Source organism: Cygnus olor, chromosome 10 (assembly GCF_009769625.2).
Source record: "Cygnus olor isolate bCygOlo1 chromosome 10, bCygOlo1.pri.v2, whole genome shotgun sequence".
NCBI classification, from domain to species: Eukaryota; Metazoa; Chordata; class Aves; order Anseriformes; family Anatidae; genus Cygnus; species Cygnus olor.
Genome location: NC_049178.1, coordinates 13,134,359 through 13,157,720, shown reverse-complemented (window position 1 = coordinate 13,157,720; position 23,362 = coordinate 13,134,359). Strand labels below are relative to the sequence as shown.

The 23,362-nt window shown below is 38.8% G+C and overlaps 1 protein-coding gene across 8 annotated transcripts in view; it reads right to left on the bottom strand.

Annotated features, from left to right (window-relative positions):
- Positions 1-23,362, bottom strand: part of PXK (PX domain containing serine/threonine kinase like) — a 35,799-nt gene that overhangs the window by 3,068 nt on the left and 9,369 nt on the right. Inside the window, exons 2-19 of one of the 8 annotated variants that reach the window (XM_040568278.1) lie at positions 22,784-22,834; positions 22,061-22,108; positions 17,514-17,700; positions 15,478-15,555; positions 15,247-15,320; positions 14,292-14,366; positions 12,988-13,092; positions 12,732-12,833; positions 11,868-12,029; positions 10,425-10,542; positions 9,913-9,991; positions 7,677-7,725; positions 7,005-7,082; positions 6,502-6,588; positions 5,890-5,959; positions 4,850-4,909; positions 1,492-1,526; positions 1,144-1,227 (exon numbers count right to left, since the gene is read on the bottom strand). In XM_040568278.1, coding sequence (XP_040424212.1) covers positions 1,510-1,526; positions 4,850-4,909; positions 5,890-5,959; positions 6,502-6,588; positions 7,005-7,082; positions 7,677-7,725; positions 9,913-9,991; positions 10,425-10,542; positions 11,868-12,029; positions 12,732-12,833; positions 12,988-13,092; positions 14,292-14,366; positions 15,247-15,320; positions 15,478-15,555; positions 17,514-17,700; positions 22,061-22,108; positions 22,784-22,834 — 1,440 coding nt within the window. In that variant the 3' untranslated portion in view covers positions 1,144-1,227; positions 1,492-1,509. Of the gene's footprint in view, positions 1-1,143; positions 1,228-1,491; positions 1,527-4,849; positions 4,913-4,985; positions 5,270-5,889; positions 5,960-6,501; positions 6,589-7,004; positions 7,083-7,676; positions 7,726-9,912; positions 9,992-10,424; positions 10,543-11,867; positions 12,030-12,731; positions 12,834-12,987; positions 13,093-14,291; positions 14,367-15,246; positions 15,321-15,477; positions 15,556-17,513; positions 17,701-22,060; positions 22,109-22,783; positions 22,835-23,362 lie in introns of those variants that run through there. The other 7 variants (XM_040568276.1, XM_040568275.1, XM_040568274.1 and 4 more) reach the window with 7 other exon arrangements.

Sequence of the window (23,362 nt, the reverse complement as noted above, 5' to 3'; positions counted from 1 at the left end):
TGTGTTTTTACAGTAGCCAAAGATGTAAGTCAATTTGTTTTTAGAAACACTGGAAAATCATCCCCTAGGCTAGTGTCCTGTTTCTCATGTCTCCGTATACAGACTGACAGCATAGCACAGCAAAGCAAAACTTGACAATTTGCCACAGGAAGAACAAGACCAAGAACAGTTAAAGTAATCACTTTCGAGGTTGAACACAAAGGACTGGCGTCCCAACGCTAGCATCAAACTTGGGATCAGATTAACAGCTGTGAAAGAGCCAAGAACAGCTCGTCACAAAGGAGATGGCCTCGGTTAAAGGTTGGACCAGCTGCTCTTAGAGGTCTTTTCCAACCTAAACTATGATTCTATGAAAGAGATGCAAGAGTTGTAGAGAACAAAGACAAGATTTTTAACTGGAACAGCAAGATGAGATCGAAGAGGTTATGCAAGTAGTTGTACAAGACACAATAGGGAACGATCATGAGATCAGTGGCAAGGACTCTGGAATACAAATAGTAATATATTCAGCAAAAGAAGGTACACATTTGACAAAGGTAAAAAGCCAATATATAGGAATTATTAGGCCAAGTTTCCATGCGTTACCTTCGAATTTTGGTCTGGTTATTTTAGAATGGTGTCATAAAGGAGAGGCAAGTAGAGGGAGAGGCCACCTTTCTTCCTGGAAGTGCGTTAAGTTCCTCAGGACTAAATATTCTTGAAATACTTACAACATCACACAGTTGAAATAAACTCTTACGAGATCTTACACCCTACCTCTGCCTTAAAACACAAAACCACGCAGGTTTTAAGATGGTATCTGACTAGCTGTGACCATTACATATTGAACCTGTTAATGAAGAGTGTGATTACGAAAATCCTTCAAATCCATTCATTTCAATCAGTCACACTGCCCTTCTGGACATCAGTGGTGCAAAGGAAATCTTAGTTCACTCCAGTGTACTTGCACACAGCTACATCTACTGATAAAATTGTTCTGCCCAACAATGAAGTATTTTCCCATATTTACCAGGAAAAATATTTCAGACAAGTGCTCAATTATCACTAGCCCTTTCTAATACATATGTTGGAAGGAGTTGCCTGCAAACACATATTTACTCATTTACACAGTTATAAGAATAAAACACTCAAACAAGAACTTACCAAGGGTTTTTTTACAGGGACATTTTTGTTAAGAGAGTGTGTTAAAAGGAATAGGAAGTAAATCAGATGCTGTAAACTTGATGCCTGAATTGAAACAAAAACTTAATTATGAATTTAAAGTGACAGTAATTGTGCAAATAGCATTAAAAATTTGCTGAGAATGGGATGCAAAGAAAATCATTTTAGTGATAGTTTTTAAAGATGCTGTATTTCATTAAAATAATCCATAAGAATGTTCCGATCTTTTTCTTCTATTCCCTCCCAATACTAAGCAAGTTTAAGATTTGCATTCAACTTTCCCATACAGAAACAGAGCATCTTTAAAGAGATAAATCAGCATTAGCTTACTTTTCCGAAAATTCACGTTCAAAATGATGCATGCTCTATTGAAGACAGCAGAGAAAGAGAGAGGACACAAGTTAATCATCCAGATCTCGTGTCAAAGTAAGAAAAACAGATAGTGTTAGCTGAAAAGTTAGTACAAAAATCAATACATTCTCATTCTCAAAAATATGTGGGGATAGCAGATTGATTTTTTTCGTATTACGTATACAGTGCTGTGAATTCTGAACAATGAACCACCATTTTCCAGGCTATAAAGGATTATTATACCTGATGTACAAATGCAACACACATACTTTCAATTGCACATGCTATAATTCAAGCTTTACAGTATTAAAGTGCGTTGAGAGATACTTAGCAAATCTGAAGGAATATTAGCCACAGAAGATGACTTACGCTGCATGGATCAAACACTCAAGAACAGCGCTTGCTAAAGCATTAAAATGGTCTTATAGACAGCTGAAGAGCAGAAAAGATGCACCATACGGCTCTTCAGGAAACATATGTTGTACTGAAGGATTCAGAACAACTGGCACAGAAAAAGCTAAAGTACAGTACAACTCTCTCACTTTATTCTCACAGGGAAGCACAGGGCAGCAATACTATTTATTGATATCACTTAGAAGGGGTTGGCCAAAATGGCACCCTCCAAACTTCTATTGTAAGAGAGCTTGCGGGAATGTTATGGGCTTACTGGATTTAGAGGAAACGTAGTGAAGTTTTAAATAACCCATACCACAGTGTTCTACATCCCTTCTGATCCTAGCCACAAAGAAAAGTAATAGATTTTCAAGGAAGCAAAGTAGACAAAAGTGTGCAAGTAGAGGGGAAAAAAAACTAACATTCAAGAGAGAATGTCAGAAACACAGAAGTTACGTTAGGCTCACTGATCTAAACAATGCATTTCAAAGATGGTAGTTATCCAGGTATCTGCAACAAAACTGGCCCAAAACAAACATTCTAGTTAGCGAGAAACTCCCATGGGAATCCAGGTCTCTTCTAGACACCTCTCCCCTCAAAGCAAGTAACATATTCAATCCTACAGCTGCAGTCATCGTAGCTGCACTCATTTTCATTCATAGTATGATCTGCATTGACTAGCTGCGATCATTTTCATTCCTAGTACGTTTTGCATTGACTATACCAAGCACTCCACTGCAAGCGAAGTCTCACACTTTGTTCAGAGAGGAAGCACATCTCAACGTGCAAGAAACCCCCTGAAAGAGGTTCCTTCCCCGGGGCATGGCAGCCTGGAGCCCATTTACCTTTGGTCAGTGTTTCTGGCTCTGTACATACCCACAAACTACATTGACGGGGATGGTTACAGGCCACAAGGGCAGAAGCTTCTGTTGGATACACTTTTCCCTATCAGCCTTCTTTTTGGTTTGGCACTATATCAGCAAGACGCTTTAACATGCCATGATACTAACACACCACAACCAAACCAGGAAGACAGACTAAAAGCCTCATTCCCCTTTTGAGGGTCATCTCACCACACTGATATCCACAAGCAATTTTGGTTTAGAGGTAAATATCCTTAAAGAAACAGGAAAAAAAAGAGAAAGAAGCTACAGATGCATGAACTGTCACAAAAAAAAGTCCTACCATGGGGCCAGTGAGTCTTGCAACAGGTCATGAACAGCACAGTTGCGCAGAACAGCTACAAGGACAATGCTGCTGGTGAAAAAATCAAACATACTACCTTTCTCTTGGAGCTAGTATCTGAAGTTTCTTCTATAAATTCTACTAACGAAAGCATTCCTGAAATGGTGACACTTGTCTTTACGCCAAATCAAATGCATCGATACCATCAGCCCACTAAAGCACTGCCTGATTTGAATGCAGGTCAGGCACTGTGCACCATGTCAGGCATGGGGCAGATCACTAAAAGTCTCCAAGTGCACACTGCCAGCAGGACAACCACCAATACTGTGAAAGGGTGGGAACATCAAAGCCAAGTTTTTGGGCCAAAACATGAGCCGTTTTTAGCCATTTGAGCCATGTCTACACACAAACCTGCACCACATGCTCAAAACTTGAAAGAGCTTGCAGTCAAGTTCCAACACACTTGAAAGCCAAAATACAAGTAAAAGGTACTTTTATTTCAGAAAGAAAAATGATGTTTTCTAAATCCCCTTTTGAAGGCATGAGATTGTCTTTTGCGTTTTCAGCTACTTCCTTTTTAAAGCGTACAGACCTTGAAATAAACCCTCCAGCTAGGAGTCAATGCATCCAGGGAACAGAGCTGTTATTGTGCAACACAATAACTGCAATTAACTTGTTTAGAGTAACTGGAAGAAGTTAGTTCAGAAAACATACACTTCAACATGCTCTCAACTTGAAGGAGAAGTGACTAATTTGAATTTCAGCACAAATGGTTTAAACTCAAACTCACAAGCTGTAGCATCCTTTGAAAGACCACCCACAGCAAAGTTGATTTCCTCACTTTGGTTAACAAGTTGTACTCTACAGAAAGCTCCTGTGAGTAGGAATTCTATAGCACGAGTTGTCATAACAGACAACTTCCCTTCCAGATATATATTCCATTAACATCTTTTGCTGTTAATGTTTGCCAGTGCTGCTTTTCTAGCCTTTCTGACTGAAACCCGTCAACTGTAGCTCAATATTCAGATTTGCAATCAAACTTTCACAAGTATTTCTATTTCTGGCAATGCCCACTCAAGCAGATTCTGCACCACATCCCACCACCTGTCCTAAACATTAGCAAAACTGTCTGCACAGCTACCTAGCAAATTGGAAGAGGGAACTGGCCAAAAATAAAGTGCTTATTTTTGACCCAAATCAGTTTCTGATTTGTTTGTCTGCATAAGCAGCTCTACTGGTGTTACCAGTGGGCTAGCGCAGAAGAGATTTATGCAGCCTAAGCCACTCAATTTGTCAGACACAAAACCTCTGAAATTACAACACAGCAGTACAGGTGTAAACAGACAATACACAAAAACAAGGGATCAACAAACAATATTTCAGAGTCCCCTGGCCATTAACATCAGAACAAATGTATATTGCAACATGAAAGCCAGAAAATGTCTGGAAGGTAGCAATACTGGTAAGACTAGACTAATAGAGATTTTGAAACAAACACTTATACTCTATGGGTAAATCACACAGGTATACCACAAGAAAAGGTTATTAAACAAAAAGAAACTGCATTAAGAAGTTCTCTATGGCCCTCAAAAGAGAGCAAATGCCCACCCTCAGGCTGATACAAGATAAATGCCATCTCCTGTGTTCCATCCTTGTAGGCCATCATCCCATAATCATCTTTGGAAATAATACAGTTAGGGAGGTTTAAAAAAAAAAAAACACGCAAAGAAAAAGACACTGTAATGACTCTTGAGCTTACCTGCTGTAGAGGGCGGAGTGGGGGATGATGGAGATGTTAATGGGGAACTCGCCCCAGAGCCTGCTAAATAAAACAACAGTCTAGTAACTAAAGCTGTGATATAAAATTCAACACAGTCAGACAAGACAGATTGTTGAAAACAGGCCAGCTTTATTGACTGATGATTCAATCCTGCTTCCACTGAAAACTTGGGAAAAATTCCCATTCATACGGATATTGTCATTCCGACCCAATCTGAACAGAGAGGCTTTATGGCACACAGTATCACAGAGAAGGTCCAAACACATTAGAAGCACACTCAACAGTACTCCTCAATGGGAAACCCTTCTTTTCTGTTGCTTAGGCTGTTGGATTTCAGCGTCCAAATTCTGTTTTCCTTAAGAGTTGTGCCACTGCATGGATGGCACCCCATTTCTCCTTCTAAGAGATGATTTTTAGTCAGTTGCTGTACTCCACAAGTTATTCTGATATCTGACAATTCCACAATAGGCTGCTTTCAGACAGCATGTCTTTTAACCATGCAAGATAACTCTGTCAAACTTTTCATTAGTACAGACCATTCCTTTTAACTACAGGACCTGTCAAATGCTTTGTTGTTTTAGAAATTGACACTGAAGCAGCAATTGAAAAGATATTTTTTTCATTCATCTTAATACCTTACTACAGAATACAGATCACCCTAGAGTTTCTCTCTGAAGGCTGCATCATTGAATGGCCCAAATAATCAATGGTATTATTATGCCATTCAAATGTCAAACAGATTGAAGAGACTGATTTTTTTTTTTTTTTTTTGAGGAATGGAGCACAGAAGAGAGGACACACTGTTTTATATTAGGTAGCTGAAAAACTAAAACTGTTGGCACTTTTAAGCCCTCAATTTATCTATTATTAAATACCCAGAACAGTGTTATCAGGCTTTGGTAGTCCAATATTACCATGTAAACTGATGGTGACCCTGGATCTTTTAAGCCAGAATATTATAGGAACAACAAAAAAACTGTCATAGCTGTGTAGAAGCAAACTCTTCTCTCTGTAGTTACCTGAGTTATTTGAGTTGCTGTATTTTGCTGAGTGTTCTTCCCCACTTTCATAGGCGGAGCGTTTTGACTTCTTTAAACAAAGCAAAAGAAACAGAAGGTGCAAATGAATAACCTCTTTCCTTGATGACGACTGAGCTGACACACAGATTTGTAACAGCCATCTGCTGTATCACACAAGGTTTATCAATGCTCAACAGTGCTCTCCCTGCATCCAACATGTGGCAGTAATGTGCTCAAATACCTCCAGGCAAGCAAAAAGGACAACTTCAGTACCCCCTGACAGCAAGGCAAATGCAGAAAACTGACCCACTAAAAAGGATCAGAAACACAGTGTGCTATAGAAGCACAAAAAAAGGCTCCAAGACCTTCACTGGGCAGCAAGCAGCAGCAGCACAGGCTGTGTATTAGGTATTAACTAAGCCTGTTTTCATTAAGTAACCTCCAACAGGTTAAACCAATATACAAGTCAGCTACCATTTAGGAAGAGTTATCACTTCAAATAAGGAAGTAGTACAGAAAAGCACAAAACAGAATACAGCAGCACACCTGTGGTTGTTCATGCTACACATTCAATAACTTTCTGTGTGAGAAACCTATTTAAAGACTGATTACCTTTCTTGCTAAGATCTTCCTTTTCTTTTTTTCTTCTTCAGAACCATGATGAGACTGAGCTCTTGTCAGTCTTCTGTGCTGGTGAATCTTCAGAATTAAAGGAAAACAAAAAAAGACAACGTTAAGATCTCAAATATTCTCAGACAAGGCATATGCTTGGCTTGCAAGAAAAAACACTGTAGTCACTTTGCACATTTAGTTTTCTTTTTTCATGTTTAACTCTAATCTTTACTGTTGCTGGTGGAGTATGGAGCCTCACACTGCAGTTAAAACGATCCTTTAACTTAGGAGTCACTGTGAAGCTGCACCACTTAAAACAGTATAATGCCATACATTCATCAGCTGTTCTAAAGCTCCTCAACACTGTATTTTTGGGAAAGCAAATCTGTTGATGAAAACCTTTATTGCTCAAAATCACAGAGTAAAAGCTCACTTTCACCATTTAAATGTGATAAGAGGAAACAATGTCTGTAGGGAATACAATAAAGAAATACAGTAGTTACCAATTTCTGTTCTTCTGTTAATCTTTTTTCTATGCATTCTTTGGAAGTTTTCAATGCCTCTTTTAGCTTAGTAGGAACCTAATACAGAATGGGGAAAGAAATCATGGCACAAAATACGATAAAGGAAAATACAACTTCACTGCTCAAAACTCAACATGTATCTGACCATGTTGCCCGTCTAAAGCCAGGGACTGCTAATTATTTTGGTACTCGGGTCACATCCCCAAAATGCCATAAGGCCGACCACCACAAGACACGCAGCACATGCCTGCTCTAGGGCAGTTCCCCAATGGGGGCAAGAAGCAGCTCCCTGAAAGTCCCAGCACTGCAGCTGGCTACAATGTGCCAGTGGTCTAACCTAGTAAAGTCAGATTCCACAGCCCTTAGCAATTTGAGCAAAACGAGGCTGCTAAGTAGGACACCATGATTAATCATGCAAATTAGCTCCAATACAAGAGCTACACTTGAATCACTCATGGGTCACACTATGCCCTCTTCTAAGGGTTGATATAATTTTCTTGGGTATGATTCAGCAAAGGAATCCAAATACCAACGGGAATCACCATAAAGCCAAGTAAAACCAGCTGTCCTCTACCCTGTTTGTTAATTGATGCATAGCTACCCACAACCTGGTGCTTCCACGAACATCAGCAAATCAACGTTCAACTTTACCTTAAACTGTGGTTTCTCAGAGTTTGTTAGCAGGACATCACTGAATAATCTGTGAGTGGGTGGAAAAAAAAGAAAAAAAAAAGGAACATTATTTCCAAGAGATAGGTCCAAGAGATAGGCAGAAACAGAGGGAATGCTACTGGTACTGTTCACCTAACTCCCTGTTTCCTCTTTTCCTTCTCTGTTCTCATCCCTACCTCACTGTTTTGTTCCCCCCCACACACACAGGCTATGTACTGCTTTTTATTTTCCAAGCCTTGCTTTAAAATTAGCAGCATCTAGCCCTCAGAACGTAGCCACTACTGACAGCAGAAATTAGCAAGACTCTAGGAAGTATTTTGTAAGCTGAAAGAACGGCTGTAATTATCAAAGGCAGACAAGGGCTTCCCAAAACAAATGCTTTTTCCTTGTAAGTACATTGATTCCTTAATAACAGAAGATTGCCAGGGACCTTACTTACATTTCACCTAACAAATCATTGATCTTTTCAGGTGAACTCTTAGCACAACTGTTATTTTAGCATTAACAAGAACCACGTAAAAGATCAATGAGCAAACTTAACATTTCAAAATATCTGCATTCTTGTCCACACTCTGGCAAAGGTAATTAAAGCGACTATTCTAACAGTTTCACTCTTGCCTCCATCAGCATGAGCACAAATGATTAATACTTTTCCATCCAAAACAAAGACACTAGAGGGCAATGTTAGTCTGAAAATCAACTGGTTAGTCCATTTCAAGGTACTTTGTTCTGGAGAACATACTAGAAAACTGTCCCAGAAAGAGATCACCACGTCTGCCTCCCAAATAAGCATTTCAGAGATTTCTGTTGACGTTCACTACAGAAAGTTATCACAGTTCTATACTAGAGAAAACAAAATTAAATATAGAATCAAGATTGTAAGATCAGTAGTCCATGAAAAAAAATCAGAAATAAATTAAAACAAGGCTAAAGAAAAAAAAAGCTCACACTTGTTTACAGGTCAATTTTCTGCCCCTTTCTGATTACATATCCTTGCAAAATTCAGTGAACTCATAGTTTATTTGGAATAACTTAACAAATATTTAAGTTATATTCATCACATCACACATTATGAAAAACACTTTTGTAAAGAGTATGGGTATGAAGGGAATGTAGTACATATCCTACATAGCAGATAGAGCCAGGCATAGATTGTTTGTTCAACATCTTCTAACACTTGGATATTCCTGTATTCGGTTTTCTTACAGTACTTCTCCATACGTTCTTCTCTCTACCTCCTGCTTCCTTCAGGAGCAGAGGAAGGGAGGAATAGAAGGAACAGAAGGTTGGGACATGACTGCAGGGACCCGTCCCAACCCAGGAAATATGACTCTTGGAGCATGCTCTAAACATCCTGCAATCCGTACGCTGTGAGATCAGACCCAGATTTAGATATGGGCAATCTGTCATTTATGAGGTCACGATTCTGGCACCTCATACTAACAAAAAGCAAGCCCACCAGGAACTGTGATTCTGTGCTCAGCACGCTGATGACACGTCGCAGCACAGTGACTGCAGACAACTTCCCTGGTAATGCTGTCTCCCAGCTGCAGGAAGGGTGGCACTGCAGACAGGTATCATCTCCAGCTCAGTCATGCACTGACACTGCTCCCTTGCTCCATCCTAATCTCACTCCGTATCTGCCTTTACTACTTCACTACATCACTAGGAGGACAGCGTGGAAGGAAATATTTTCTGTTTATGCTCCACTGAATCCCTAAACCAGCCTTGCAAGACACCAGCCAGAACTTCCGCACAACGCTTTGACCCATTCTAAATGTTACTGCCAAGCAGAGCTAGAGATTTATTTTGCTAAGTCGTAAGTAAACTGATAGCCAAATCTACTGAAGTACATCTGAAAGGGTCACACAAAAACATTCTTTATTCCAAATGCTTTAAATGATCTGTACATGTTCTTAACCATGCTTGCACTGCTTAATAGCTAGACCATTTGAAACCATAGCGCCATGCTAAGTAAAATGCATTCGTAACAGCTCCAGCACCCCAAGAGACAGAAATTTTAAATGAGCACCTATCGTATTCACAAGCAATGGGACTATGAAGTCCATCAATTTTAAACCTTCACTTGGGATACACTACACATCCCTCAGAATGAGGAACAAATCTTTCAGATAAGGAATGAGCAAAAAGATTCTTCCTCCTTATATAATTAAAAATATTACTATGAGCATAGAACAAGTACGTTAACACTTACGGCATCTGTAAGAGCCGTGCAACAGTTGGCATGCCATTCTTCATAGCTTCACAGGTCAGAATGGATTCCAACACAGACACTACCAAAGAAAAAATAAGTATGGACACATTTTTGCACTACAGAATAGCAAACAATTTATAATGAAAGCCTGGCACTTCTGTGTTATGCTCCCCCACATATTCCATCAACTAAGCAGTGATGAAGCTTTATGACACATGTTTTTTATTATAGTATTATTGTTACACATACGAACTTTTCAAGAATGTTAGACATGAGGCCAGGGGATCCAGACATCTAATCAATGCACACTGTTTTATCACTCAGTTAAAAAAACATATTTATATGCTATGTATTTGAGGAAGAACACATTTGCTATTTTTTAAAATTGCTAAATAATAATTTCCGGTTACAGGCTGCAAAATCCTAGTCTCCTATTTCGCAACATTTCAGCTTCAGTAAAAGGTAAGGGTAGCCAGGAAGCTGAGACTGACATTGAGTGAACGTATACTAACCAACAAACACGGATGGTGCAGGAGGGAAGCTGTCTACTGGAATCGTATCTGGGGGTCTTCCATATGTCATTTCATACAGTAAGTGCCCAAAGCAATGTACATCAATGCTTTCTAAAGTCTGTAGAGGAATAAAAATAAAAAATAAAAATGAAAAACACACAACTTGCCAGAACTAATTGGTTTATCCACAACTGGTTTTAAAACATTCGGTAACACATTTGAGAAAAAAGGTGGCCTTGCATGAAAAGAGGAATCATTAAGTTCCTAACCACAGCCTAACCCTGCACAACTTTTACCTCGAATGAAATCTTACCATCTCAAGCGAAAGAAGTTACTTCTTTCTTTCAGCAAATGATAATGCAAACCAGAGCACATTATAGTCATGTTCCGTAAAAATGAGTAAGGAGCAAATTCATTTCATACACCGCAGATTAGAGAACCGTATGTTGATACAAATCACAGCTGAACGCATTTTTCCTAGCTACTTCAAACAGCAAAGAATGAGATTCATGACAATATGACCAGCTGCCACTTTGCTGTCTTTGTATCTACCTCCCTGTAGAAATACATACCAAACAAAGCTAGGAGAGCCTCTTTCACCCCTCCTTGGGCTTGTACAAGCTGTACATATGTGCTAAGTTCCCAGACAGCATATTTCTGAGATTTCTGAATCATGTTTATACAGAAGTGGCTTCTCTTACCGGAGGATGCTTAGTGCTTTCATGGCACTAAAAGATTTGGACTAACCATGAACTTCTGATCATTTCTCTTGCTAAACACAGTAAAACTTGTTTTGCAAGGTCAGCAAGCAGCTGTCTCATGATGCTGTATGTAATTTATTACAATAAGCATTGCAAGGCAAGGCGCTAGCTAAAAGTCTGTATTGCTACAACAGGGCAAATTAGGTTTAATATTTTGTAGGAAGATAGTATTTTCCTGTATAAACCTGCAGTTAATAGGCACCCTTCAAATAAATTTTAAAAAATATTTTTTAATAGCTTGATGTCTACAAGTATCTAATCAACTTCCACAGTATCCTTCAAAGATAAGGCTGCCTATTACTCCCAGTTAGGAGTTAAATCGTGTTCCTTAAACAGACATTCAAGTGGAAAAACTTGTAAACAATACCTATGTTCCTATGGAATACAGGCCTACTATGAAAAGTGGTCTTAAAAACAAGGCTGCAGTTTACCTATATTTGTGCCAGTACGGCTGTCAAGAAAACACTAACTTGCACTCCCCTTCTGCTCACTACAGTCAGCGTCTATTGTGTGCTGCAGCAAAACTTCTGTGCAGCCACACTGAAAGCAAAAAAAAAAAAGGAAAAAAGGTGGTAGGGGATGGCTGAGGGAGACATTTTTCATTCAAGTCAGTTCTCCACAAACACTAGTTGAGGATCAAGGGATGTGTAAGAGTCAGACACACGAATTTTCTGAAACTTACATTAATTTTCCGAAACTGTGAAAAGTATGATCGATAAAATGATGGAAGTCCCAACAAGGAATTTTCTAGATCCAGTAACTTGCACGTGTCCCCATCCAACATTACATTGGCAGAGTGAAGATGGCCATAAGGAAATCCTTTCTCATGTAAGAATTTTAATACCTGAAAAAAAATCCAAGACAGAAGCACTAACACAAGACACTCTGATGATCTCAAGATCTCAAATGCTCCGATACTAAAGCAGACACATAATAAACAAGGCCTCTAATTTGGAATGCCTGCTCAACTTGATCTTCTATCTGCATCACCTTTGGCTGACTATTCATTCCCATTTCACTGGTAACATTTCTCACAAAACAAACATTTGAAGCTAATACTCAAAGCTGGCTTATAGACACCTCCCAGAGAGACGTGGAAACTAAAAGTCACAATTCTACTAAATATTATAGTTTAAAAAGTTAAAAAAAAAAAAAAAAAAATCAGTGACAATGATTTTGTGGTCCATATTCCATAAGCTATGAATTACTTCTTTTTTCCCTTTTCCCCCCACGGTATATAAACTACACTACCACCTCTCTCCCACCTCAGCTCCACATGTAACAGCTGCCTTTATATTATTCTTTTTTTGTTTGTTTTTTGTCAGAAGTGGCCTCACACATACATATCTAAATTCAAGTACCAGCAGTTAATCTCAATTTAAATTTAGCTTTGAAGTCTGCTGCCAAGAAAAAAGCTTGCATGCACAAAAGTTTGTCTATTTTTTCTACTTAGTTGATCTCAAAAAAAAAAAAACACACATCAAAAACAATCACACATACACCCACCAACACATAAAGGCTGGTAAAGAAAGCAAAAAAAAATTACCTCTAATATTTGTCTTCCATATGTTTTTATTTGCTGAAGTTCAAGACCTTGAATTTTTTTAGGATTGCAATACTTCTTCAGGAACGGGTCTTTTGGTTTTGCCTTTAAAAGAAGCATACATGTCAAATATCATGCCCAGAAAAGCCAGGAATCGTCTTAGTTTGTTTAGCAATACATTGTAAACAGTTTTAGAAACGACATACTATGGTCATTCCAACAAATATTCTACCATTCGAATTGAGAGAGAAGACATTACCTTATAAATAAGGTCCTTTAGTGTCCCTTTTTCACTGAATGGTCTAATAACCAGTGCTGAAGATTCATTGGCAGTGGCAAAAGTGATTTTGTAAATATAGGGATGCTACAAAAGAAGAAACTGTAGGTAAGTTTCAGACAACAGACTTTATAATTAATTTTTGCTTGATTCACAAGAAACACAAGAGCTGTCTGAATTGTATGTTTGAATAATAAATTGGATTCTGCCAGTGACATTTGCTCAAGTTATTCACTCTTAACCTGAAGCAAATGCAAAGAAAACTTCACAAGGACATTGCTGAATATCCACAGAAAATCCATAAAAATACACTGTCCTCTTTGTTTTAAAAATTAAAAGACAGGCAGTTTAGACAAATGAAGAATCCACCCCCATTAACACTTAATACATGAGCTAGGCTAACAAATTCATTCATGGTTTTATACAACTATGGCACACAAGGAAACACAGCATTAATAATTGTCGTAACAGCTCTATGTCTTTAGAAATCATTGTAACGACTTCCTGGAACATTATGAAACTAAATGAGACAGCACATGTTGAAATAAATTACATGTGCAACACATACATTAACTGAAATTGCTAGTTAGGAAGAGACCTCTGTTCATATCTTATTTTAAGATATTGGGTTTGGTCTGGTTTGGGGGTTAAAAAGCCTAATTTTCAGCCTCTTTTGGTACGTGCACCTTCCGAGTTTCAGGACTGCACATAGAGGTCTACCCATTTAAAACACCATCCTTTTCAGCCAGTCCAGTTTTTCAGACAGACATGTCTATTGGATTTATACGGTGTCAGTTTTATAATTTGGCATCGCACAGGAGCTTACGCTGTACAGCCTTCATCGTGCTTCTAGTAAGACATTGCTGTCCCAAGTTCAAAGAACCAAAAAAAAATGACTCATTCCACTGCCTTGTGCACTGCTGCCCAAGAATATCCCCAGTACACTGGACAGCAATGACACCTAGGCAGCACTACCCTAACAGCCTAAAAGCATTGAGAAGATGAAATAAAAGCCCATGATCTCACATCAAAAGCAAAAGAGAAAATAGCAAAAGAGAAAAATACAATTAGCTACAACTCTGAAACTTCTGTAAAAATCCTGCAGGTTTATTGTTTGCACTGAGAACATGTTAGCTCATATTGTGTGGGGAATTTAATTACAAGGGTCACGCATCTTTAAATGAAAGGAAAATTACAAACTATTTCGAGTAGTTTCTGCAAGATCAGCCTTTGCAAGCACTTTTCTGTGTGCTGGCACAATCTAAAAGTCTTCAAGGAGTACTCACAGAACAGGAGGAAAGAAGTTTCACAGCATACTGTAAGTCTTTGTCAGACAAGTATTTATCAGGGCCTAGATCAGCCTAGAAATAAATAGGGAAAGAAAGGCATCACAATATATGTTGCATTCCATAAAGAAAATATGTTCTATATTCTGCTCTCGCAAATTAAGGCAGTTGCTCAAAGGTAAATTTTGAACAGCAAATTACACACAAAGAAGCAAACTTTAGAAGGCTGAATGAGTAAGGTCGTGCTTTCACAATACAAAGCATCTGACCTTACAGTAAGCAAGTATTATTGCCTGCTTCCTCCTCCATATCTGACCTCTATTACTACCCCTGTATGAACTCTGCCAAACCCAAACTGAGGCACTGTGTAAACCATGAACTAGTAAAGCATAACTCTCACCCTTCTTCCCCTCCACCAAAACCACCTCTCCTTCTATTGCAGGTTTTAGCAACACCCACCCTCCAGTAAAGTCTCACAGCTATGCTGATACAATTAAGAGGGCAACAGGTTTCAACATAGGAGCATAACTGTTTAGTAACAACAAACTATTTGGCATCCAAAAATGCCTGTGGCAAAGGAGCAATTTGTGCCTCTCACCTACTACCTTGTCAGAACGACTAAACAACCTAGTAAAAATAACCCAATATTGAAAAAGAATCGCCTTGTTACTTTTGGTGAGCTATGTGACACTATGATCACCAGCTACATACATCATCACAACTGAAAAACAGTAAATGGGGGTGCAGGAGTGGGAACCTGGCACAGAAATTTTCAAATTGGACTTGCCACCAGAGGAAAGAAACAATTTTCCACACCACAAAACCAACTAAGGGCTCTCAAGATGCTTTCAAAGCCTGAGCACTTAAATCTGTCACTAACACCAGGCAGTTGATATAAACAAAATAAGGAAAGTTCATTATTAAAGACTAGAGAATACTATAAAAGTATATATACCCAGCTTAACATTAGCCGTTCCTTTGGTTGATTCTTTATCTTCATTAAGAAATATTTCTTACGTATTCGCCAACCTACAAGAAAAGAGTCATCGTCAGGTTGAATTAAAACATTAGTAAATCACATGGCTTACAGGCAGGACAAGGTTTGTAAGCAAAGATAGTACTGTTATCTCAGGACAACCCACTGGAAAAAATAAGACGGGTTTTCATGCATACATGTTCTTCTTACCTATATCTTTTAACGGCTCCACCACTTCCCACTTTGGCTCTGATCGGAAGAACATTGAAACATGCTGTAAGGCAATTTCTGGAAAAAATAAATGTTTTTGAGAGACTATTTAATGTGATTTTTACACATATTAGGTAAAGTTCAATACCAGAAGGAAGCCTGCAGGAATTCAGACTCAGTCAGCAAAATCACTTTAAAAGGAAATCAGATAAAAACACAGTTAAAGGGCATTTGCATTTTTAACCTGAGAACTCAAATCCACTGAGAAAACAGAGAAAGCACTGCCTTCAGAAAACACAGCTTAATGGGTTAGCCTTCTATTTTTACTAGATCTACATTTCCAAGCCTAAATCCAGTGCTCTTATCTAAGACTTTCCACAGCTGGAATACCCTACACTAGATTAAAAAATGTTTTTGCTGTGTCTGTAGAAGTGCTAACTTGTAAGTCTCTTAATGTGCATCTACACCGTCATTTTTAACATGCAAATGCATCATCTTTGTTTCGTTACATGTTATTCTGCCCTTTTCAGTGCAGGCAAAGGTATTTTTCTAGCTATCGTGATCCACCATGCATTTCTGAGAAGGAAAACAAAAAACAAAACAAAAACCCGACACCCTTCTGGTTACTGAATTCTCCCACAGCTGGGAATACAACTGGTGTATTCATGAAGCGATTTAAGGGGAAATCTCAGTGGGAAGTGGTGACAGCAGGGGCAGAAAGGGAACCATGCCAGCAAGGAGTTTTCTCTGACATGGCTTATCTTGGTTTAGAAACTCAGCAAAAAGGTAAGGATGCACCATATCTCTCTGCAGTCTATCCTCTCTCTAAAAATATGCTATGAAAAAGAGAGGTAACAGTGCAATAAATATCAGCTTACTGCTCCGAGATTAAAAACAGACAAATTGATGGTGTCTCCAAAGACCATAGGCAACAATTTGATTGCTACTTACTTCTCTGCAACTGGCACAAAAATAATTTTGATGAAAGCATTCAGAATTAACACAGAAATCACAGTATCTCCTACAGGATTTAAACTGTTTGCTCAGCATTAGCCAGACAAACTGCATCCTTAAGGAGTTACTAATAATCTACATCTCCTCCACAGCTTAGCATAAACATCCGGGAAATGTTCTTTGCACTTTGAAGCTGAAGACAGAAAAATGTTACATAAAGAGAGAGCAAAAAGACAAGTGAAAAGGAAGCAGTAAGTTCCTGCTTGAGTAGGCTGGCCGTGCTTTTATGAAAACAAGCTTTGCATTTTGCAAAGAGTCTGTGGTGTGGGTTTCATCACGAAGAGGAAGTTTTTCAGTCTATCATACAAACTCTAACCATTTCCAGTGGATGAAGCCAGTCAAACTCAAAGAAGAAACATTTAATAATGAAGAGAACCGATCACTGGGATACCGTTTTAAGGGATGCACTCATTTTCCAATGGGGGGAACATGGCTTATTCAAGCCATGGAAAAAACATTGGGTTGTGCCACTTCCTAGAACTAATTGTTTGAGATAGGTTCAAAGTGATAGTGGGAGCCAGACAAGATGATCACATTTATTTTCCTTGATCTGAAAAATCTAAGAAACATGACAAATTTAAGCTTTGGTGTTCAGAAGATCAGCTGTTTTAGCAGACTACAGAACTGACAAGCTTACCTCCACCTCACACCCTGGCAAACAAATAACTTCCAACCCCCAGCCCAACCATTTATCACCAACTGGGGAAAAAATAGATTTCGGTTTCATGAGCACCCTCTCCCCAAGTTCAGCTTATATAAGTCCTGACCCTCAACACTCCTCTGTAGAATAATTCAAACATTTAGATTTGACAATCACAGCATCATTCATACACAGACCTGGAGAAACATTATCATACCCTGCATGTGGTTATACACAAGAGTTTTGATAGCTTGTGTAGTTACACACGATAGTTTTACTTCCCCTGTAACATGCTTTAGTGTAAATCCTTGCCAGCATTCATGGAAGACATGCACACATGCTAAAGAGAAGCTGTAATGCAGTTTTACAATTCCTCACTTACCAGTGTAGTTTACAGAATAGCTGTTTGGGTCCAAAAATTTTTTTACGAGTTCACAGTTAGACAGTATGTGATGGGAAGTAATTACATCGAGATAGGCCTGGAGTCCTTTCTGTCTTTCAGCTATGAATTCACGCTCCATATTTCCAATCAACTTTTTTGGAGGAAGAGGTAGACTTAGAGCTGAGATCTTAAAAAAGAGAAGGAAAATTACTAACAGTGCTCTCAAAATGCCTCGGGGATGTAGACTAACAATCCAGAAAATAAAAGACTCTGAACAGTGAGCTAACTACTACATAATTCTTTCTATACCGTGTATATACAAGCTTTTATGGTTTTTAAGGTACTATTATCAGAGAGAGGTAGTCAGACAATAGCCTGCATCTCAGTGTGAAGAGATCCATAAACGGAATGGCACTGAAGATGCAAGGAGATAGATTTTTTCTGGTGAGTCATGCATTTAAGATCACTACACAAAGCTTTCAGATACTAAATGGCTCCAGTTCTCAGCCAAATCCTTTGTACAACATACCTTTGCACACATACAGGAGAAGCACACAAAACAACAAAAAAACCACCATTTTCTCCTGCAAGATTTATGCTTTATTAAAGAAGTGCAGATTAATAACTTTCCTCTTGCCTCTACTGCTTTTATGGGTAATTTAAAGCCCTTATTGTCAGTATTTTAAATTTGTAACTTCAGATATGGTGCAACTTTTCCACTTTCTTTTCTGAATTTGTTGCTATACATTTTTTTAAACTGCTATATATCTTTCAGCCTAGAAATAGCTGCAATCTACTAGCAGATATACAGTAGTTGTTTAATGTTGACGTGTGACCCAAAGCTTCAGATAAAATCTGAGAAATGCTTTAAAATAGGAAAACGAAAAATTATGCAGAAATCCAAAGCTTTATGTAAGTCAGATCAAAGAGATCATCTTTAGAAAACAAAACTAGGCTGCACGCTGTTTATATTCAATTAAATCACATGAATCACCAGAATAAATTTTTTATGTTGTTAACACATCGTTGTCCTGCAGATCAAAGCATCTGCCCCAGGTATGCTCCATCTCCACAGGTGTTATCTTTAAGAAAGGTGTACTGCAGGAATCAATTCCATTAAATGCAACAACCTCACTTCTAAAGCAAACAGGTCACCAAGAAGACGGGGACTTCTGAGGGTTTGAACATTAACTAGTGGAAAAATGGAAGGATTAGTTCAACGAACTGTGGCGGAGGTAGCAATCCCTCTCCTTTTCTCCTCCTTGAACACAGGAATTGTTTCCCCCTGCCAAACCTTCTGGCTCTGACTACAAATCATAGGCTGAAAAAGAGCTGTGGCTACGTCTGAATTACAGAAGATGTTAATAAAAATCATCCTATCCACTGAGCTTTTACTAATGCTCTTTCACACCCAAAGGAAAAACAAAATAATAACCCCCAAAGCAACAGTGCACTACTTACAACCTGCAATTCACCAAATCAGTTTGCACACCACAGGCATACAGAACCTTTGGCAGACCACTCCTACCCCAACAGAAGTTTCTAAATAAAAACAAAATGCATTTCTGACACGACTCACTTGAAAAGCATGTCAAGTCATAATCAACTTTACCTTCTTGACCTGACAGTTGGCTACCGTAAGAGCGAAAAGGACCCTACTTCAGATGCTTTCAAACCACTACTTCTTCTTTTGTTTCATTTCAGCCAACCACACATTTTCTATTTTCCAGCGGAAAGTGGCATTCACCCCCAGGTTTTTGTAGCTGTCTGCCAAAACCCATGGCACAGTGAGAACACTGCCTACTCCAGACACCACCTCACCGAGGTCCCGACCTCTCCAACACAGGCGTACATCGCAGTGGCCCCAGCTCAGCTCTGACCCAAGGATGGACTTTGCCACAGAAGAACCTGGGAACCAACTTCCTTATCTTCCAAACACAGCCTGCACAGGAATGTCTGTTCAAGAGCTGCAATAAAACGCTTCACAAAAGCCAGATACCTTGCTGCAAACACCGTACCAGTAGCTCATTTAAAAGAGCAGAAGAGCAAGCAATAATCTCCACACATCTCTGTCAAAGAAGCAAAGAGGAAGAAATGCAGAATGGCCTGCAAGGAGCTTTTCAATCTGGTATGTGGCTGGGGCTCGGGGAACCTGGCTTGAAACTTTCTGATGCAGATCAAGGTCACAGACATACACCTCTCCTTATTACCAAGGCGTTTGGTAGAGCTGCATCCCTTAGCCTAGGACATTTTTAAGTTCTCAATCCTTACTATTACTGCACAGGTAGCTTCAGATTAACAGTAGAAAAATTGCATTTCAACTCAGCCACTGCTTTGTGTTCAAACTGAAGCGCCCAAACCTACAGAGGTTGGGTATGTCACAAAAACTGGAAGAAGTAAGAGCTTTACATGCAAAGGAACCCCTAGCAGTGTGTTGTTTTTTTTTTTTCTGGTGACATTTTAGTTTTGAAGGAAGAGGATTTTTTTTTTCATATTTTCTTATTGCCTTTTTTTTTTTTGGCGGTGGTGGTTTGTTTGGCTGTGGGATTTTTTTTGTTTGTTTTTACTTTTTATTAATTTCTACATACACAAGTGAAAGTTTAAAAGGTTTAAAAACAACTCACGGGACCAGAACATTGTGATGAAATAACTGCTGCTTAGAGTTCTGGGTGGAAAGAGCTGAGGAGTGTTGTGTGTCTTAATGGATCAGAAAACCACAGCTCCAGCATCACAAAGAGCAATTTATAAAAAAAAGCTCAAGAAAAAAACAGTTGGGGGAAGACTAATTTCAGCATGTTTCTCATCAGCTACTGTCTGGTGTCTCTCGAGCCCTGACATACAGAACAAGGCTGGAGAATGGTGTTTGTCAAAAGCAGAGCTGTGCAACCTTGATAATGGCTTAAAACTCACCTCTGCTGGGCTGAAGAATTACACGTCTGAGGGCGGCTCCCTACAAGAGGTATGGAGAAAAGCCTATCTCCAAGCACAGATACATCTTTGCCCTTCCAGACGGTTGAAAGCAGAATAATCTAGGAGCTTGAGATTCAGGGAGTGAGCAGGAGTTTGCACTGATGAAGGCCAAATGTTAACGAACAAGACCTGTTAATGTAATGTAGCTTCCCTCTACATATCCTCCTATCCAAGTTAGAGGGGTATGTCTCGATGATTCTGTTTGATCCTTTCTAATCATCCACCCAGGCCTAGCCTGTCATCTCTAAATTTAAGGTCTAAAAAGGTCTGTTGCCTTTTCCACTAAAGCTACCTCATTTGAAAGTTAAATGAGAAGACAACAAAGCTTTCTCATGCCTTAACACGTTCCCCATGGTTAAGAGGGACTTACAGTAGATTAAAAAAATAAAATAAAATGAACTATCTTCTTTTTAAAGCCTCATCAAAATTGTTTCTCGGTGATCTCTATCAAAACTTGACAATGGTTAAGACTACAATGACTCCTGTGCACTACGTCGACCAGCACCATTTCATTTCCTTGTGTTCCCATAGCTGCTTATCTAATCTTAAATCTTGGATTTTGCTGGAGCAGGAGATACCTTTGTATTGCATTTATTCAGCACATCACATGAGAGGTTCCTGGGTCATGACAAAAGTTACTGTGTGCTACTGCATATTCAACAAAATAATTGCACAACCCAACCACACTGCCTCTATTGAATTATGACTAATTTGCTCTCCCATCTACCTTCTAATCTGCTTCAAATTATTCCTGCCCTATCAGCGTGCACGATTCAACATCCTGACATGTTTTTGCTCACCGAGGCTCATCAAGCAAATAGCTGATTTGATTGGGGGGGAGGAGGGGAGCGGAAGCTATATTAAGTTCCCAAATTCACACATTTAATGGGGGGAATTAGTCATAAAAATATACCCTCAAGTCACAGCAGTGCTCGCTTTTTGTCTTGCTTGCCTAGTACCATGGAAATCTCGAGTAACAAGTTTCACTCCAGGAGATGCCAGTCACTGCTGCTTCCCCCCTTCTCCCAAACACGCTCCTATACCCTGCTTTTTCCCACACAAACTAAAAAGAAATAATTGTCCTAAAAAGCAAAAGAAAACACAGTAAGTCCTGTGTTTAAGTAAGGAACACTTTTCAGTGATACAGAAATCCATCACATGATAAGCAGCATCTGGAAGTGCTTTTAGACGAATATAAATAATGAGACACATAGCACTTCAATGCTGAATTTATAAGGTTGGTATGTGCCTTGGCTTTCTTCAAATCAAAGGAGGAACAAATAATAACACACGAAACCGGAAAAGTCACAGTACTGAAGGGAAAGATTCAGTATCTGCCAATCTCCACCATTTATATATAAATTGGTCCTATTGATGCTAAAATTATAATTTTACAAGAAAAAAAAAAAGCCTAAGAGTGAAAAAGCATACATTTAAGTTACATTTGAAATCACAGTTTCCCTTTATAGCAGTGTGGATTTGTATTTTTTCTTCACCACAATATATAAAAATATCTCAAGACATTTTAAATATATCTTTCTGACATTTCATATTTATACATCAAGGGTAAAAGTTACCTGCAAGCTATTATTAAGCAAGTCGAAGTCACTGTATCGCCTCACAATCTGCAAAATATAAAGAAAAAGTTGAGGAAGCACATTACTTTTCTCATTATCATTTTACTGTTCAAAATCCCATCAGAGAGAGGTAATTCCTATTTGTAATTCTCTTCTTTTAGCTATTTTTGTACAAATGCATAACTACTGGATTTATGACATACTGCCAAAGCACAAAGAAGAGTTTTTAAGAATATCTCGGCCAGAACTAAAATGCATTCCTGAATATTATCTTAAACAGCTTTCCAAAAAATACGTATGAGCAAAGTTGCCTACAAACAAAGCATTTTTGCCTTATTAGAAGCAACGATTTTTCACCATCACCTCCATTACTACTTCTAGGTTTTACTGGCTGTGGATCAGCAAGGCTGTGATTTTAGCATTAGAGGAGGCAAACTGGCATTTGAAATTTAAAAATGACAGCCACACCAACACATGGTAATAACATGACAGGCACTTTTTGTTTTCCTGGAAAATTCACAATAGCAGCAGACAACTTGCCTTCTGTAGCTGGCAGTAACAGTGTTTTTCTCAGTTTTTGACCAAAGTATTCAAGCACTTCATGTTCTCAATTTACACCAACATTCCCCTCTCCAGCTCAAATTTAAGAAGCTAGGAAGAGAGAATTTTCAAGTTCTTCCTAAAAATGCATGTTGGTTCCTGAACCAGAGTTTACAAAATTACCTGCCAACTGTTTTCCGCTGAAACTCCTCTCTGAACACGGATTATGTATTCCTAGTAAAAAGAAAAAGTTATTAGGAATGAGAACTAACGAGATGAAGGAAGTTATTAGGCACTTCTCCAAACATGACCACTACCCAATTAGGAAACATTCAGAAGCAGAAAATTCAGCTCCAGACTTCGAGCTTCAAGGTGAAGGTCCAAGCTAGGTACGTTCAGACCATCACCAGCAACTCACCCACTGCTTTGCAGAGTTAAAGATGAAAAGAGGTCCAAGAGCTTGCAGAATGAAGCAGTTGAACACTCTCACTTAGTTAAGGAAAAGGTAAGAGCATACTCAACGAACATCATCTCTACTGAGAACAGCTGAAGAAACCTCTCCCCACCTCCAATATCTAACCAGTGGTCCCCAGGAATTACTGCCTCCATCACAACAGAGCAAAACGCCAGTACGCACCCACAGCTGCCCAACCTCTGATTATATTTATGTGAAAAAGGTTTGGCATGTACTTGAGTAACTAGAACATATCAGTTCCTCACGATGGTAATTCTTCATTTCTAATGCAAATTTAATTATAGAAT